Source organism: Amphiprion ocellaris, chromosome 1 (genome assembly GCF_022539595.1).
Source record: "Amphiprion ocellaris isolate individual 3 ecotype Okinawa chromosome 1, ASM2253959v1, whole genome shotgun sequence".
Classification (NCBI taxonomy): Eukaryota; Metazoa; Chordata; class Actinopteri; family Pomacentridae; genus Amphiprion; species Amphiprion ocellaris.
This window is the reverse complement of record NC_072766.1, coordinates 660,703-679,833: the sequence shown is the minus strand read 5'-3', so window position 1 is coordinate 679,833 and position 19,131 is coordinate 660,703. Positions and strand designations below refer to the sequence as shown.

General features: G+C 38.8%; 1 protein-coding gene and 1 long non-coding RNA gene across 11 annotated transcripts in view; both read left to right on the top strand.

Annotated features, from left to right (window-relative positions):
* Window positions 1-19,131, top strand: part of neo1a (neogenin 1a) — a 242,255-nt gene that overhangs the window by 214,612 nt on the left and 8,512 nt on the right. For 7 of the 10 annotated variants that reach the window (XM_055011913.1, XM_055011908.1, XM_055011906.1 and 4 more), the window contains exons 17-24: window positions 3,221-3,453; window positions 9,035-9,173; window positions 14,223-14,330; window positions 14,676-14,870; window positions 15,867-15,899; window positions 16,103-16,171; window positions 16,721-16,856; window positions 17,986-18,230. In XM_055011913.1, the coding sequence (XP_054867888.1) occupies window positions 3,221-3,453; window positions 9,035-9,173; window positions 14,223-14,330; window positions 14,676-14,870; window positions 15,867-15,899; window positions 16,103-16,171; window positions 16,721-16,856; window positions 17,986-18,230 (1,158 nt within the window). The remainder of the gene's footprint in view (window positions 1-3,220; window positions 3,454-9,034; window positions 9,174-14,222; window positions 14,331-14,675; window positions 14,871-15,866; window positions 15,900-16,102; window positions 16,172-16,720; window positions 16,857-17,985; window positions 18,231-19,131) is intronic. The other 3 variants (XM_055011915.1, XM_055011898.1, XM_055011896.1) reach the window with 2 other exon arrangements.
* Window positions 9,281-12,482, top strand: LOC129349243 (uncharacterized). Its single transcript, XR_008602168.1, has 3 exons — window positions 9,281-9,291; window positions 10,413-10,483; window positions 10,701-12,482. It is a non-coding gene; the product is annotated as an uncharacterized LOC129349243 (long non-coding RNA).

Sequence of the window (19,131 nt, the reverse complement as noted above, 5' to 3'; positions counted from 1 at the left end):
CTCGGGGGTGCGTTCCCTTCTTGCCAGTTTGTTCAAGTCGGGATTAAAAAGACGAGCTGACCTACATAGTACTTTTACTTTTAAAAAAAAAAAAAAAAAACTTGGGAAGAACTTGGTGAACTTCGGCTGAGAGCGCTAGGCTGAATGCTTTATAATAACATGACGTGTTCTCTGAAAAGCAGGAAAATGAGGTATTTCACCCATATTGTATTGATAAAAACATGTTTTTTCTACAAGGACAAGCTGGCTTCATGCAACCTTGTAAATACTGAAGAGAGAATTCTTCGAAGCCGGTAAAGACATTCAGCCCACATGCCACTCCAAAACCTCAGAGCCTCTCCACAACCACATCCAGGCTCGGTCTGGGGAATGTAATGAGGGCAGCTGTGCACAAAGAGGTGTCAAACGGAGCGAGGTGGAGAGCCAGCGACCAACAAGTGGTCGACGATGAGGAGAGGCATCACGGGTGACTGGTCAAAGCTTTTTCCTCCAATCTCCAACCAAACCAAGGACAGAGCCGGGAGCAGGAACCTGGAGGCCGTCTAGAAGTGTTTATCCTTCAGTGTGTCCGCCTCCAACAGACACAAACTCACGGAGCTTTATGAAACCCTGCAGCTCATATAAACACTGTCACCATTACATGAACACGCAATGAAGAAACGGGCTGTCGCTGTGCAACCTGCTGAATATTATTTATTACAGGTGTTTAACTGTGTGTTGTGTGGATAAACATCACGTGACCTAAATATGTAGCAGGCGGCAGGAATTGATGGGACTCAGAAACACCCCCACAATTTAATCAGTTGTTCCTTGGATCATTTCTGATGGATAAGTCCTGATAAGTCCTCAGAGGTGGATTTGTAGTAGGATCACAATCATGTGATCATGTAGCGTTCACTTGTCATGGTTACAGTGACTCCGTGCCACTATCTCACAGTGATGCAGAAATCTTTAACAAATCTGTGGATCCAGACTATAAGCTGCATCACTGCCAAAATCTAATCACTTGGTCCTTGCGTCATTTCTGACCTTCCCTAAAAATTTCATCTAAATCTGTGGTCCGTTTTTGAGTAACGTTGCTAACAGACGGATTCAGGTACGCTGATCATCACGTAACTCCGTCTTTATAAAAACGGATTCACTCCCTTGGAAGTTTTTCTTAATTATATTAAACACTGAATCGTATTGAATTTCATTTGGCTTTTTTGACAAGAATTTACCAAAAAAATGAGTCTTTCATGTCAAAGTGAAACCAAATTTCTACTGAATGAGCCAGAATAGACATTATAATCTAAATAATCTAATCTTTATAAAAATATTCACACCATTTGGAAATGTTTTTTTTTTTTTTATTGCTGAATCATGCTTTTTTAATTTCTTTTTTTTTCAAAGACTCTTTTATGTCAAAGTGAAAACAGATTTCTGGACAGTAAAATCAACTGATTAAAAATATAAAAAGTAATGTGAGTGACTCGTCTAATTCAACACAGGTGCAGCCAGTTGGTTAAAACAGTTATTAAAACAGAATTTATTTAAGTGCAGTGAATTTTAATTAACAGCCTTTTCTTTGCAGAAACCTGTTTTCACGTTGACATGAAAGAGTCTTCCATCCATCCATTATCTATACACCTCTTAATCCTCACTAGGGTCATGGGGGGGCTGGAGTCTATCCCAGCTGACTCAGGTGAAGGCAGGGGACACCCTAGACAGGTCACCAGTCTGTCACAGGGCTACATACAGAGACAAACAATCACTCTCACATTCACACCTACGGGCAATTTAGAATGATCAATTAACCTCAGCATATTTTTGGACTGTGGGAGGAAGCCGGAGTACCCGGAGAAAACCCACGCATGCACAGGGAGAACATGCAAACTCCATGCAGAAAGATCCCGGGAAAGCCGGGACGTGAACCAGGGATCTTCTAGCTGCAAGGTGAAAGTGCTAACCACTACGCCACTGTGCAGCCCTGAAAGTCTTTTTTTTTGTAAATTCTTGTCAAAAACATCTAATTATAGTCAATGTGCCAAAGCAAATAAAGGGAAAACTTCTAAGGTGGGTGAACACTTTTTTATAAAGGTACTGTATATAGTGTATTTTAATAATATAAAACCACATAAGATTTAAACCACATCTGTTTTTATATAGCCACAATCCAGATATAAGAAACTGACATAATACTGAATGTTTTAATGTAAAGCATCATTTCTTTTCTTTTAGAGGGACATTAACGTTTCTGTAGACATGAAAAGGCTCATGAGATGAGAAAAATTATCAGAAATAATACGAGAATATTAAAATTATACAGAACACAAGTTAAAATCTGCATCATTCAGAGAAGCAGCAGCAGGAGAGGAACAGCCGTTAGTTTCTATACATCTTTTAGGGGATTATTGTTCTCAGACTGCCACTGGAGAACCGCTATGTGTTCGTCATTATCCAGTATGGATTCAGAGTGTGACTGGAAATGAAAGTGTGACATCCAGCCTTTCACTGGAAGCTTTTTCCCTTTAGAGCTGAGCACAGAAGCAGCACATGATCTACTATATATACAGTAGAAATCCACAGCCACTCCGCCTGCAGACTCCTCTTTCAGAAGCCTCAATTTTCTCTCTACAGTTTTGGAGAACATAATGTTGCCCTGTGAGGAGACACATATTCCCCCACCTCACCTCATCCACTTTACATTGAAATGTTGTGAAAAACTCCGTGATGTAAACATCCGTAAATACACCTCTCTCTCTGAAAAGATCCAGCTAATGTGTAACTCTGAATGTGGGGTTTGTGGGTTCTGCTTCCACTCTAGTTTTCCATTTACTGTAATCTTTATTTCCTTATAAATTGAGTATCTCTGCCTCTCTCTGTAGTAGCTACTGATAGAACGCCACACACTCAGCAGTAGCCTCTTTATAGACTTGTCCTATTGTAGAGGTCAGTGTCTGTTTTTCTAATAGAATCTTCTCTCTCTTTCTTTTCGCCCTTCCCAATCCCATCCCTGTCGCTTTCTCATCACCTTTCCTTCCTCCTCCCTCACCATCGTCCTTCAACCCTTCAATTTTTAACGCATTAACCTTGTTTTTCTCCTCTGCGTTCCCTCCCTGCATCCGGTGTTGTCTGACTCCACCACGCTTCTCGTTTTTCTTTAATTTTGGTCATTTTAATGTGTGTGTGTGTGTATGTGTGTGTGTGCATGCATGCGGGTTTACTGCCTGATGTGCAGACCCCATGGACCCCGATGTTGACCTGTACGAACTCTTCCATGCTCCATACACCCCAGTACCAGACCCCACCCCCATGATGCCTCCCGTGGGCGTTCAGGCCTCGGTGCTGAGCCACGACACCATCAAGGTGACCTGGGCCGACAGCTCGCTGCCCAAGAGCCAGAAGATCACAGATAACCGCTACTACACGGTGCGATGGAAGACCAACATCCCGGCCAACACCAAAGTTAAGGTAAGAGCTCCTCCTTCTGCAGCCGCTTCCTGCTCATATGAGGCTTTATTCAGTCCCTGAAGCTGGAAATCTGTTGGATTTTAAAATTTAGGAGGATTTCTCCAACTAAAACAGCTCCAGTTTAATTTTTCTGCAGTTTTTCCTCACTGTCTGTTGGCTCATTTTCACTGCAATATAAAGTCCAGGACCTCTTTGGCTACAAGTAGAGAGAACCCAAATAAGTCTTCAGTGCAGTTTACTTTACATAAGTTTAATTCTGTGCAATAACTGATACAACTTCAACCTCTTGTATGTAGTCTTCTTTAAAAGAAAAAAAAATCATCTGTATATAATGTTTCTCTGCAATTTTGCACTGTGTTTTTGTCTTAATTATTTTTAGACTGCTTTATACTTTTTCTTTTGGAGCTGAACTTTCCCCACTGTGGGATCAATGAAGTTTATTTTATCTTAACACAGCTATAATGCCATAAATTCTAATAAAAGATAAAAATCTAAGTGGAATTTCTTTGATCGTTTTTTTATATATTTAAAAAAACTGGAATCAACTTGTGCAACATTTTTCTAAATGCCTGTAGGTGGTGCCAGTACTGGAAAAAAAAATTGTGGCTGAATCAGAATCAGAAATATTGATATTATAATATTGTTATTATATTATAATAATATTAATCTCAGAGGGGAAATATTTTACACTACAGTTGCTCCCTTTCAAGTCTTAGAAATTTAAGCAATAGAAAAAAAAATAAGATAAACATGATTAGTAAAATATGTCCCAAAAATATCACACACAAGCAGAAAAGTACAAGTATAAAATTTGCATTGTACAGAAATATAGTACAACAATATACAGATTAGTTTTACAGCCTTTACAAACTCCGTTTTATCACACTATTCTGCACATCAGTGTTAAAAAGATGTTTCACCATCCTGACTCAATCTTAAATATGCTAGAGTTATTTCACTCATTACATTGTTACACCGCCTGCAGTTCAGCCGACTTCAGCTAAAAAGTCCCTAAATTTTTGTCACCTGACTGTTGGTTGAAGCTGAGTCACTTATAGCTCCACTTTTGTGTCAAGAAATGCAGAATTTTTGAGCTTTTACAGAATGTGGCTCATGCAAACGGTTTGTTTTTAGCTCATTTTTGTATATTTAGCGAAATATGATTTTAAATATAGATTTGGTCAATTTATCAGCATGTGACAGATGATCCGTTCGAGGACCAGAGGAAAGTTAGAAATCTGACAACTTTTTTTTCTTTCTATTGTAAAGGGTGTCATTTTCCAGATTTTTAGTTTTATTTTATTTAATTTTTAAATAAAAAACCGGCCTTTCAAACCAGAGGGTTAAACTCTGAATAAATTGGAAGTTTTGCTGAACCTTTTTCGTGCTTATTTCAGCACTTTTAAGCTCCAATAACTCATTTCTCTCTCGGTATAATCCACTCAGGAACAACTCCAACCTGTGGTCAAACTTTACGCTTTTATTTAATAAAACAGGAATTCATTGTGTCTGACTGCGGTGGGACTCTGTGCGTTCCTTCAGGTCTGCATTTACCACAGAGATGTATTGATGTGCTGGAAATATAAAGTAATGTCATATGAGGCTGGATAATAAAATATTCCCACAGAGCTCAGGGCCAACACACTGCTGCTGTTTGTTCCACTGTAATAATCTACTTTCAGTCGAATCCTGAAGCCCCGTAATGAGAGATAGATGCTCTGAGCTGATATATTCACACTCAGTATTGTTTTATGTGGCGTTAGCAGCAGTTCACAGGATCAAGTATTAACAGTCTGCTCTCTTTAGAACAGCTGGATAGCAACTGGCAGCCAAATAAACTCATGTTCTCTTAATAAAAAAGTCTGTCAGTAATTGGCTTTTTCCCATCTCGCCATGAGCAGTCTGGTTTCCCGCTGTGCAGAGAGAAAACACAGTCGATGCTGTGAAGTTTGAGGTGTGCGCTTCCATTACTCACTGAAAAATTAAAAACTCATCCCCGCTCTGAAAATTGTTGTATTTGTACACAAAACCATCGCCTTTCCTGTGACTGCTGCGTGTTTCTGTCAGATGTAAACTAGCAGCAGCAGGAAGTATTGGGTTTGCATCAGCAGCAGTAAACAGAACAGTAAACAGGGAGGCTGGATTACAGGCAGGTATTGTTTCCTGTGAATCCTGCAGTGTGGGTGGGCATTTAATCCCAGCAGAGAACACCACCGCACCGGATCGATCTAACTGAAAGAGCAAAGGTTCTTAAGAAAATAGTAGAAGTTTTACTGATATATATGGAATCACTTTAGATATTTTTAGGGTTTTTTGGAAGATTTTTGCTCATTTTTTGAAAATATTTACAAGAATTTTCTTGCCAAATTTGGGGATTTTTTTTCAAATTAAACTTTTAAGGGAAACTTTTAAGGAATTATTGGAATTTTCTTCCTGAAGCTTTTGCAAATTTTCAGAAATTTGGGGAATTTTTTTGCTGAATTTTGGGTTTTTTTTCAGACAAGGAAACAATATTTTTTGGTACCTGTAAATGAAGACAACAGGAGGGTTAAACACATTTATTTCTCCCTGAAGAAGAGAATGATGACCAAATAGATTAGCAGCTGAATAATTTCTGCTCCTAAACATGAGTGAAAGTGCAGCTCTAAAATATTAGGAAGGATTGTCACATGCAGATCTCGTGTCATTTTCTGTAAAGACTTCAGACGTTTGTAGCGACGGTGAGCCGAGCCTGAAATGAGGTGTTTGAGATGCAGCTTCTGATTCCTGACCTGCAGCTCCACTATGGTGATTAGCCGTCTCCGAACAGCTGATGTGAGCCTCGTTGTTGTTCTCATGCATGTGTGCAGACCTGCGATCGAGCAGAACTCCGACAGCGGCCTGCATTTACTAATAAATTATTCAACAAGGACGAGACAAACTGAGAACCAGAAGGAGAGGCTGTAGATCCGACACACAGCCAAATCACAAACTCAGCGCTCGAGTCTTGAGCAGGATTCTGCTCCTAGATCTTCAAGCTGTCATCTACATTGGAAAAAATGCCCCTCTCAAAACAGGAAAAAAAAAATTTATTTCAAGGAACTTTTACCTTAAAATAAGTGAAAAAAAATCTGCCAATAGAACAAGTGAAAAATGGCTTGGTCAGATTTCTTGAAATAAGATATGTTTTTGTTTTTGTTTTTGTTTTTTGTTTTTTTTAAATAAAACTTTTCAGGGAAACAGACAGAAAAATCTATCAAAATCCAGCGAAATTCACTGGATTTTGATTGATTTTTTTTGTGAATGTTCTTAAAGAAAAATTTTTAACATTTCTTTTTTTCCACCAAAAAATGTTCAAAGATTCCCCAAAAATGTTGAAAATGTGGACGTCAGAAGTTTCACTGTGAAAATATATATTTTTTTCTACATTTTCAAACTTTAAAACGGGTCAATTTTAACCCACAGGATGACACGAGGGTTAAACTTATGAGTTTTCTTGTAAAATTCAACTCAAAACAAGATAATTTCCAGATTGTTTGACTTAACAAGATATTTAAGATGCATTGTCTTAAAACAAGTCCCTCCATCTGCTGAAATGTCTCTTGTTAAGAGAATTTATCTTAAATCAAGTGGGATGAGACATTTTGATTAAAAATAAGACAAATAAACTTGGTAAGAATTTGAGTTTTTGCAGTGTATCTGGAGAGATTTCTGTTTTATGAAGCCTCAGATTCATTAATGGCAGTAAACCCACAGCGGCTCAGCTCAGCCTGCTGATGACTCCACGCTCAGATTGGTTTGATTCTCGCTCTGACAGTAATTAAGGGCTCATTATGTTTTTGTCCCATTAATGAAACCCAATATATTAACAGTCTGTTAGAGGCTGTGAACGCCACATCTCGTACGTCCTGCTGTATTCATGGAGTCACGCTGTTCTGGAGCTGTAGAAGCAACAGGAACAGCTTCACCTCAATGCCTCTCTGAACCAGACAGCTTCGTACATTATTGAAGGGATGCTGCATGTTTCCACAGAACTCAGTGTTTTCTTTCTATCCCACTGCCCTCCATTTGACAGCCCCTAGAGGAGATCTGCACTCTGGTATAGACAGGACGCCTGCAAACCCCACTGCTGCTGCTTCACTTCCTTATTCAGCCGGTCCAGACCAGCCGAGATCCAGACAAACGCTTACATAACTCCAGATTTTTAATTTTTCAGCTACTGTGACGTTGGTGTGCTGTTTTGTTCCTGTTGGTTTTACAGCTTGTTTGTGATTCTGTGGGGAGCTGAAGGTCCAGATGTTCGTTCATCAGTTTCTGAACTGATGCTAAAGCAGTAAAACTCCACCTTCAGGATGGTTTAATGTTCAGCGTTTGTTGAAATTCTGCTGCAGTTTGTGGTGTTCAGTGAGCTGCTTCTGCTCTTCCGTCCCTCCTCATTGATTTCAGGTGCACAAAATACGAGAAAATCTTTCCAGCTCTGTACAAATACACAACATCTTCCAGAACACTCCAGGCTGTGTTAGTTTTAACTCTCCTGTTGTCTTCATTAACAGGCACCAAAAAATATTGTTTCCTTGTTTGAAAAAAATCCAAAAATTCAGCAAAAAATATTTCCCCAAATTTCTGAAAATTTGCAAAACCTTTAGGAAGAAAATTCCAATAATTTCTTGAAAGTTTCCCTTAAAAGTTTTATAAAAAATAATCCCCCAAATTTGGCAAGAAAATACTTGAAAATATTTTCAAAAAATGAGTAAAAATCTTGCAAAAAAATCCCAAAAAATATCTAAAGTGATTCCATATATATTAATAAAACTTCTGATATTTTCTTTAAGAACATTCACATAAAAATCAACCAAAATCCAGTGAAATTCGCTGGATTTTGGTTGATTTTTATGTGAATGTTCTTAAGAAACATTTTTAACATTTCTTTTTTTACACCAAAAAATGTTCAAAGATTTTCCAAAAATGTTGAAAATGTGAACGTCAGAAGTTTCACTGTGAAAATATATTTTTTTCCACATTTTCAAACTTTAAAACGGATCAATTTGACCCGCAGAACGACACGAGGGTTAAACCGGTTAAATATGTGTATTTTAGGCAAATGTGTAATAGATCCTGGTTCCACTAATCAATGTGTGTAACGCGACCTAAACTCTGCGAGACATCCTGACGGGTTATTATTATTTTTAGATCTACTATAATTAGTCTCACTTCAGTCTTCAGTGAATGACTATTATTTTTAAATGGAAAACAAGTTTGAATAATTAATAGTAATAATAATAATGGCGTCAGTTTGTACAACAAGAGCAGCTCAAAGTGCTTCAGATCAATAAAATGAGTAAAAATAATAGTGATAAAACCGGAGTCAATACATTACAAAAGTCCATAAAAAACATTAAATAGTCTGATACGAGTAAATTATTTTAAAAGCATTAAAACTATTATAGTAAACTACAATAGTAAACTTTATTTCTAAGGCACCTTTCAGTGCTTCACGGAGCATTAAAATGCACAAAACACCGGATAAAACAGTAAAAGAAAGATGTTAGCACTCATCCTGTTTGTCATTTGTCCAGTCTTAAAATGAAACTTCTCCCTCCAGATGGCCAACACCACCAGCCTGAACCACATGGTGACGGCTCTGAAGCCCAACACGCTCTACGAGTTCTCCGTCATGGTGACCAAAGGCCGGAGGACCAGCACCTGGAGCATGACGGCGCAGGGCACCACCTTTGAGACCAGTAGGAGCCCCACAACACACAACAGCAACACACAAACACAACAACAACAATAACAACAACACACACAAAGACAACAACACCTGGAGCATGACGGCGCAGGGCACCAGCTTTGAGACCAGTAGGAGCCACACAAACACAACAGCAACAACACACAAACAGAAGCCGTGTGTCCACTAGATGCTATTTTCCCGCACGGCAACGCACCACATCTGAAAATCTCACGGACGGTGGGCGGTCACTAGCGGACCACAACATGGTCACATGACAGCGCTACGTGGTCACATGACAGCTCTGAGCAACAGCAGGCCGCTACGTGGTCATGTGGTCACTTCAGTGAAAAGTATTTCTGAAAGCATTTGAAGCGAGAAATAATCTGCAGCAGCTGAATCTGTCCTGGTTTTAGGTCACTGACGCCTAGTTTAGAAGTTTGAGGACAGTTTCACGATGCGTGGAATCTCCGCACGCTGCATCCAATTTTCATAAAGTAGAAGTCCAGTCTACTTTATGCAAATGAGCTACAGCCCTGTCCAGGTAAACACACTGGATCACAGCAGGAAACGCACCAGACCAGCATGCCACATGCATTTCCAGCTGAGATCCGGTGTGTTTACCTGGAGCTCATTTGCATAAAGTAGACTGGACTCCTGCGTGCGGAGATTCCACGCATCGTGAAACTGTCCTCAAACTTCTAAACTAGCCATCGGTGAAATAAAACGAGGACAGACTCATCTGCTGCACAGATTATTTCTGCCTCAAATGCTTTCAGAAATACTTTTCGCTGCAGTGTTTTTGTAATAATAGGAAAAATTTGTGTCCGAGCCGCCATGTTGGTCCGGCTTGAAATCCAGGAGCAGACCCGCCCCCAACTCGAGGCGTTTGTCCAATCAGGAGCAGGCAAGGTGCTTAAAGAAGGTCGGCAGGTGTTGAACACAGTTCACCACAGAGGAGAAGCTTCTAACAGCTGGATCTGCACACGCCGTCCTGTATAATGTCTACTTTTCGCTGAAGTGTTTTTGAAATAAAAGGGAAAATTTGCGGCCGAGCCGCTGTGTTTATCTGACTTGTCTGGCGGACTGTCCAGCTGAAAGCTCGGTCATGTGACCACGTAGCGCTGTCATGTGACCATGTTGTGGTCCGCTAGTGACCGGCCGCCGTCCGTGAGATTTTCAGATGCGGTGCGTTGCCGTGCGGGAAAATAGCATCTAGTGGACACACGGCTTAACATCTGACTGTTTTCAGCCCTAGTGGAAGGAGAGGAGGCAGCTGAGGAATATCAGAGAGCCATCAGTAGAATCTAAACCCCCAGACAGGTATTTATCAGTCGTATTAACTCAGAGTGAAACTGAGGAACCTGTGGGTGATTGCCGGTGATAATTTCAGCTCTGCTCTGCTGTGAGTCGGACTAACTCCCTGCAAAACGCCAAATCAGATTAACTCCCAACCAATAAACGTGATGATAACGGCACCCGTGATGCAGCTCTGTGTTCAGATGAGCGCGTCGTTTACGTCTCTCTCCTTGATTTGCAGAGCCGAGGCCAGATCTCAGCCTGAGGAGCCACAAACCAACACCTGACTCTTTTATGGCTTCAAGCTAATAGAACTCATTCTGTTTCCTGACTCATTACTATAAACCTGCTCCTGTGACCTTCTGTTTGGCACAATATCTGTAAATGATGACTTTTTCCCCTTAATGGGCCAGGCTTAAACTAAGAAACTGACTGCATCGGTGTTACACTGCAAAAACGCTAAATCCTACCAAGTCTGTTTGTCTTATTGTTAGTCTAAATGTCTCATCCCATTTGATTCAAGATAAATTCACTTAACAAGAGACATTTCAGCAGATGGAGGGGCTTGTTTTAAGACAATGCACCTTAACCCTCCTGTTGTCTTCATTTATGGGCACCAAAAAATATTGTTCCTTCATCTGAAAAAAATCCAAAAATTGAGCAAAACAAATTCACCAACTTCATAAAATTTTGCAAAACCTTCAGGAAGAAAATTCTAAAAAATCCTTAAAGATTTCCCTTAACATTTTTTTTTTTTTTAAATCCCCAAATTTGGCAAGAAATAAAAATTTAAAAAATAAAAATAAAATAAAAATTGTATTTTTTTTAAATGAATACAAATCTTTCAAAAAACATTTCTTTTTTTCCACCAAAAAATGTTAACAGATTTCCCAAAAATGTTGAAAATGTGGACATCAGAAGTTTCACTATGAAAATATTTTTTTCCCCACATTTTCAAACTTTAAATTTGCCAAACCTTCAGGAAGAAAATTCCAATAATTCCTTAAGTTTCCCTGAAAAGTTTTCTTTTTAAAAAAATCCCCCAAATTTGGCAAGAAAATTCTTGTAAATATTTTCAAAAAATGAGTAAAAATCTTCAAAAAAAATCCTAAAAATATCTAAAGTGATTCCATATATATCAGTAAAACTTCTAATATTTTCTTTAGGAATATTCACATAAAAATCAACCAAAATCCAGCGAATTTTGTTTGATTTTTTTCTGAATGTTCTTAAAGAAACATATTTTTTTGAACATTTCTTTTTTTCCACCAAAAAATGTTCAAAAATTTCCCAAAAATGTTGAAAATGTGGACATGACGTTTCACTGTGAAAATATATATTCTTTTCCACATTTTCAAACTTTAAAACGGGTCAATTTTGACCTGCAGGACGACACAAGGGTTAAATATCTTGTTAAGTCAAACAATCTTGAAATTATCTTGTTTTGAGTTGTATTTTACAAGAAAACTCAAAATAAGTTTAATACATCTCAAATTAGGAGGTTACATGAAGGCAAAAATCTATTTTTGAGTGAAAAACTGCTATATTTTTTAGCATGTCTAGCTTATTTTAAGACACCTAAGCTTGACAATCCTGGTAAAATAGAGCTTCAAATAAGTTTCACAGCTAATTTTAAGATCTCAATATTCTAAATATCATATCTTATTTCAAGAAATCTGACCAAGACATTTTTCACTTGTTCTGTTGGCAGATTTTTTCACTTATTTCAAGGTAAAAGTTCTTTGAAACAAGTTTATTTTTCTTGTTTTTAGAGGGGCATTTTGTCCAGTGTAGAATTACTCATGCTGTCACTCTGCCAGCCTACACTTATTGTCCATCTATCTCCCGTCCTGTATTGAAGCTGTACCGTCTCCTGTGTGTTTGCTGCATATCTAATAGTTATTAAAATCTGCAGGCTGGAAGCTGTCAGAGCCCATTCTTCATTGTGAAGTGCGCTTGGCAAGCTAAAAGATGCTTCAGAATTAATCTGACATTAAAACCAAGAAAGTAATTTTCTTCCACAGAGATGTGTTATCTGAGATTTATTGGACTTTTAACAAGATGTGGAGCTTCTTAATTTCACAAAAGACCGTTGTTTACTTCATCCCAGCCAGGGGTGGATCCGCAAGGTCATAAACACACAAACATCCATCCATCCATCATCTATACACCGCTTAATCCTCACTAGGGTCATGGGGGGGCTGGAGTCTATCCCAGCTGACTCAGGTGAAGGCAGGGGACACCCTAGACAGGTCGCCAGTCTGTCACAGGGCTACATACAGAGACAAACAATCACTCTCACATTCACACCTACGGGCAATTTAGAATGATCAATTAACCTCAGCATATTTTTGGACTGTGTGAGGAAGCCGGAGTACCCGGAGAAAACCCACGCATGCACAGGGAGAACATGCAAACTCCATGCAGAAAGATCCCGGGAAAGCCGGGACGTGAACCAGGGATCTTCTAGCTGCAAGGCGAAAGTGCTAACCACTACGCCACTGTGCAGCCCAACACACACACAAGTACCAGTAAATACAGTTTACACTGACACATGGAGTAGTAGGCTTTAGATTGTTGTTTTTAGTGCATCAGGAACACTTCTAACAGAAGAAATTAGCTTAAGGCAGGGGTGTCCAACATGCGGCCCACGGGCCAAAAGCGGCCCTCCAGAGGGTCCAATCTGGCCCTCAAAGAGGAAAAATTACAGAGAAGACATTAACTGCAGATTGTAAATTAGTAAAACTATAAATTTAAAATCATTTCTAGACCATGACAAGTTGTTTGGATCAGAAAGTAAAATACTAGATTGTTCTTTGGTTGTTTTGTGTCTCATTTTTGTAATATTTTGTCTTGTTTTTGTTGTTTTTTGGTCTTTTTTTCTGACTTTTGTCGTTTGTCTCTTGTATGTTGTCGTTTTGTGTTTGCTTTTTGTCTTGCTTGTGGTTTTTGTCTTGTTTTTGTCATTTTGTGTTTTACTTTATTCATTGTTTTGTGTGTCGTTTTGTGTGTTTTTTGTCTCGCTTGTGTTGTTTGGTTATTTTTTTGTCTTTTTGTTTCCTTTCTTGTCATTTTTTGTCTTGTTTGTGTCACTTGTATAATATTTTGTCTTGTTTTTGTCTATTTTTTGTCACTTTATTACTTTTTATCAATTTTCTGTCTCTTTTTTCTTTTGTTTCTTGTCGTTCGTCTCAGTTTTTGTCATTTTATTTCTCACTGTTGTTTTTGTAATATTTTGTCTTGTTTTTGTTGTTTTTTGTCTTTTTTTTTGTCTGACTTCTGTTCTTTGATCATACAGTGAAATACTATATCTTTCAGTTCCAGGTGACTAAATGTTGTGTTCCTTTGTAGACACTCTGTGATCTGGAAGTTGTAATGTGGAAATGATGAACTGAGGCTGAATGTTGATCAAATTGAATTTAGTTTTCTTCAGAAATGTCAGTTTGTTCATCATGTTTTGTAAAAAGATAATTTCTTAAATGTGAATATTTTCAGAATGTACTTTTTTGCACTAAACCAAAGGAACCATTAGGAGTTGTGGTTATTTATAGGTTATTATGCTGTAGTTTTACTGGTCCGGATCACTGGAGATCAGACTGGGGTAAATGTGGAACCTGAACCAGACTGAGTTTGACTCCCCTGCCTTAAAGCATCTAGAAAGGGACACAAAAAGAGAGTTTAATCATGTTCTGTAGTAAAAGATAGTAGCTAACTTCAACACCTCTTTGATTCCTCTGACGTGTCTTTCCTTACTTTCCGTCAGTCCCCAGCTCCTCGCCGAAAGACGTGACCGTGGTGAGCAAAGAGAACAAACCTCGCACCATCATCGTCAACTGGCAGCCTCCATCCGAAGCCAACGGAAAGATCACTGGTGAGCCTCTCTCATGTGGTTTGCAGGTTCTTGACTTGTTTTTCCACTTTTTACCGTTAAGACCTTTTTTTACTAACAGCACTCCACTGATTTCTTTTTCTACGAACCTTCCACTGAACCCGGACTAATGAAATCACAGTCAGGCAGAGCATTGGTCTGCACACAGTGAATATGTACTTTGAGAGTTTCACTGCGGAGCTAATAGGAGAGAGGAACCTCCATCTCCGTCTAATCACTGCCCCGAACACTTAAAAGCCGGTGGAAACCGTATGAATACAGTAGAGGGTGTGATACAGGACTCCTCATGTGCTTAAAGCTGCTGAACCTTAAAGAATCTCTCTGCAGGCTACATCATCTACTACAGCACCGATGTGAACGCCGAGGTCCACGACTGGGTCATTGAGCCGGTGGTGGGGAACCGGCTGACGCACCAGATCCAGGAGCTGACGCTGGACACCACCTACTACTTCAAGATCCAGGCCCGGAACTCCAAGGGGATGGGCCCCATGTCTGAGGCCGTGCACTTCCGCACCCCTAAGAGTAAGTGTGCATGATGGACTGAGGCCGAGACGGGGGATGGCGTCCTGCAGGTCACCTGAAAACTTTTATATGGCTCACGAAAATCTTGCAGCTAAACAGCCAGATAGTCCTTAACCCTCGCTTCGTCCTACAGGTCAAAACTGACCCGTTTTAAAGTTTGAAAATGTGGGGAAAAAAAAACATTTTCACAGTGAAACTTGTGATGTCCACATTTTCAACATTTTTGGGAAATCTTTGAACATTTTTTGGTGGTAAAAAGAAATGTTAAAAATGTTTCTTAAGAACATTCACATAAAAATCAACCAAAATCCAGCGAATTTCACTGGATTTTGATAATTTTTATGTGAATGTTCTTAAAGAAAATATTACAAGTTTTACTGATATATATATGGAATCACTTTAGATATTTTTAGGATTTTTTTTGAAGATTTTTACTCATTTTTTGAAAATATTTACAGGAATTGTCTTGCTAAATTTGGGTGATTTTTTTTAAAATAAAATTTTTCAGGGAAACTGACAAAAAAATCAACCAAAATCCAGCAAAATTCGCTGGATTTTGGTTGATTTTTAGTGAATGTTCTTAAGAAACATTTTTAACATTTCTTTTTTCCCACCAAAAAATTTTCAAAGATTTCCCAAAAATGTTGAAAATGTGGACATCACAAGTTTCACTGTGAATTTTTAATTTCTTTTTCCACATTTTCGAACTTTAAAACGGGTCAATTTGACCCGCAGGACGACACGGGGGTTAAACTTAGCTGCTTTGCTCCTTTATCGGCTTGGCTCTGTCTCTAGCAGCTGTTTGGTTTTTTCACTGTTTTCCATCCTTCTAGTTGCTCCCCTCTCCTCCTCTTCATCCTCCTCCTTCTCCTCCTCCTCTTCCTCGTCCTCCTCCATCTCTCTGGCTTTATTTCAGCCTCCCTTGCTGCTCTTTTCAGCTAACCAGTTTCTGCTTTTTATTGTGTCTCCCTCCCTGCTCTCCTTTGGCCTGTTAAGCTGAGTCCTCTGACAAAATGGCTAATGACCAAGGTAAACCCTCTCCACACTCCACCACCACTGTGTCTCCTCTGTCTGAGGATCTGCATCTTCTGGGCTGATCATAACTTGAGCTGCATGTCTGTCTGTGTCTGTCCAAGTGTCCACATTATTCTGTGTCTCATTGGGCATGAATGTGACGCCGGAAGAGGACGTTAATATCACTGTTTTCAACTGTTTTTTCTGTTCTGAATCAGCTTCAAATCCTCCACCGAAGCCGGGACCTCCAGGAAACCACAACCCAGTGGACACCGGGACCTCAGTGGGTAAGAGTTTAATCCCACCAACCTCCTTATTCTGACTAATTAAACCTGCTCAGCTTATTACTCAGATGCTCCAACAGTTAGAATCATGATCCAGAAGCATCATAAGGACCAGATGATCTTCTAGCATGAAGAAACTCCAAGAAATGATCAGAGATTAGTGAGGAATCAGTTGTAAGGGGCTTAAAATGTACTGGATCCTGCAGAAATATACCAGAAACTATGAGGTTGTTTCATTTTTTATTGGTTTGTTCATTTTTTTTAAAAGCTTACACCTTTATCTTGATGTAGCATTTATGTAAAGGAAGTGAAAATCAAACTGTATGGAAACAAACACATGCAAAGTCCGGACTCAGGCAGACTAAAATAAACCACAATAGAGAACAGTAGAATGGAAGTGCTCTGAAATACTGCTAATACATGAATTGTGATGCGTTTAATGGATCCACATGGCCCCTTGTTGTTGTTGTTGTACATCAGTGTTTGATGTTTAAAAATGCGTTTACAAAGATATTATTTTATAAAGTCTAATCCAGTTTTTCTGCTCTCGAGGTAAATCAGGGGTCGGCGGCAGTGAGAGCCACATCCTGGTGATCGTCATCATCATCTCGGTGGGAGCCTTCACCATCATCGTGGTGGTGGTCGGAGCCTTCCTCTGCACCCGGAGAACCACGTCCCACCAGAAGAAGTAAGAAGGGCTGGAGGTTCACATCTGACGGCCACACGACCACATCACCTCATTTTTTATTTTATTTAAATTTTATTTAACCAGGAGAGATCCCGTTGAGATTTAGAACCTCTTTTTTAAGGAAGTCCTGGCCAAGACAGGCAGCAGCAAATACGAAACTGTTAACTGTAAATTACACAGTTAAAGCATAATTACAGTGCGAAAAAATGATAATAATAGTAATTAAATTTACAAGCAAGTTATGAAAAAGAAGTGCATGTTGTGGAAACGGCCTCAAGAACTCACCGTTTGGATTTAACCCTCCTGTTGTCCTCATTTACAGGCACCAAAAAATATTGTTTCCTTGTCTGAAAAAAAAATCCAAAAATTCAGCAAAAAATTCCCCAAATTTAAGAAAATTTGCAAAAACTTCAGGAAGAAAATTCCAATAATTCCTTCAAAGTTTCCCTTAAAAGTTTTAGGAAAAAAATCCCCCAAATTTGGCAAGAAAATTTTTGTAAATATTTTTCCAAATATGAGTAAAAATCTTGCAAAAAAATCCTAAAAATATCTAAAGTGATTCCATATATATCAGTAAAACTTCTAATATTTTCTTTATTATTAATAATAATAATAATAATAATTATTATTATTATTATAATAATAATTATAATAATAATTATAATAATATTTTCATAAAAATCAACCAAAATCCAGTGAAATTTTGGTTGGATTCTGGTTGATTTTTTTTTGTGAATGTTAAGAAACATTTTTAACATTTCTTTTTTCCACAAAAAATGTTCAAAGATTTCCCAAGAATGTTGAAAATGTGGACATCAGAAGTTTCACAGTGAAAATATATATTTTTTTCCCACATTTTCAAACTTTAAAACGGGTCAATTTTGACCCGCAGGACGACACCAGGGTTAATATTGAAACTAGCAGAAAAGCTCTTATTAATGATGCACAGAGGACTCATCGAACATCAAAGTTTCTTCTCAAGCTTCACCAACAACATCTAACTGACCCGTATAGCCTTTTTAATCTGCATGCATCACTCTGGTTCTTCGCCTACAGCTCCTCTTCCTCCTCCTCCTCTCTGTAAATGAGTCCAGTGTTTCACCGTCAGCTCTGTTCTCTCCTCCTGCAGGAAGCGAGCTGCCTCCAAGTCCTCCAACGGCTCCCACAAGTACAAGGGGAACTCCAAAGACCTGAAGCCTCCCGACCTGTGGATCCACCACGAGAGGCTGGAGCTGAAGCCCATGGACAAGTCCCCGGAGCCCAACCCGGTCATGACCGAGACGCCCATCCCTCGCACGTCGCAGGACATCACGCCGGCCGACAGCGGCCTGGAGAGCAACCCTCACCTGCAGCAGAGACGCAACTCCTACCGCGGTCAGTGTCGCCTAAAAATGACATGTTAGAGCTCACATGAATAATAACACCGAGCAAAAATCTAAAGCAGGGGTGTCAAACTCATCTTAGTCCAGGTTCCACATTCAGTCCAGTCTGATCTCCAGTGAACCGGACCAGTAAAACCACAGCAGAATAATCTAGAAATAACCACAACTCCACATTTTAATCACAGCTCTCCGGAACTGAACAATATTGTATTTTTACTTTATGATCAAAACGACAGTCAGACAAAAAAATACCCCACCAAAAACGAGGCAAAATATTACAAAAACAAGACACAAAACGACAAAACGAGGGGAAAAGGCAAAATATGAGACAAACGACACGAAACACAACAAAAAATTTGACAAAAACAGTTACAAGGCGACAAAAAAATGGACAAACAACATAAGCGAGACAAAAAAAACACAAAAAGACAAAAAACAATACACAAAACAACGAATAAAGCAAAACACAAAATATGACAAAAACAAGACACAAAATGACAGAAGCAAGAAAAAAATTATACAAAATGAGACAAACAATATGAAACAAAACAAAAACGGGACTAAAAATTCAACAAAAAACGTGACAAAGCAATTAAAAAAATGGACAAACGACAAAAGACAAAAAAATGACAAGAGCGAGAAACAAAATGACAAAAAAGTAGACAATGACAAAAACAAAACAACAAATAAAGCAAAACAAAAAATGTCAAAAATAAGACAAAAAACACAAGCGAGACAAAAAGGAAACACAAAATGACAACAACAAGAAGCAAAACAACAAAAGCCGGAGACAATCGACAAAAGTCAGACAAAAAAAGACAAAAAAACAACAAAAACATGACAAAATATTAAAAAAATGAGACACAAAACAACAAAATGAACAATCTAGTATT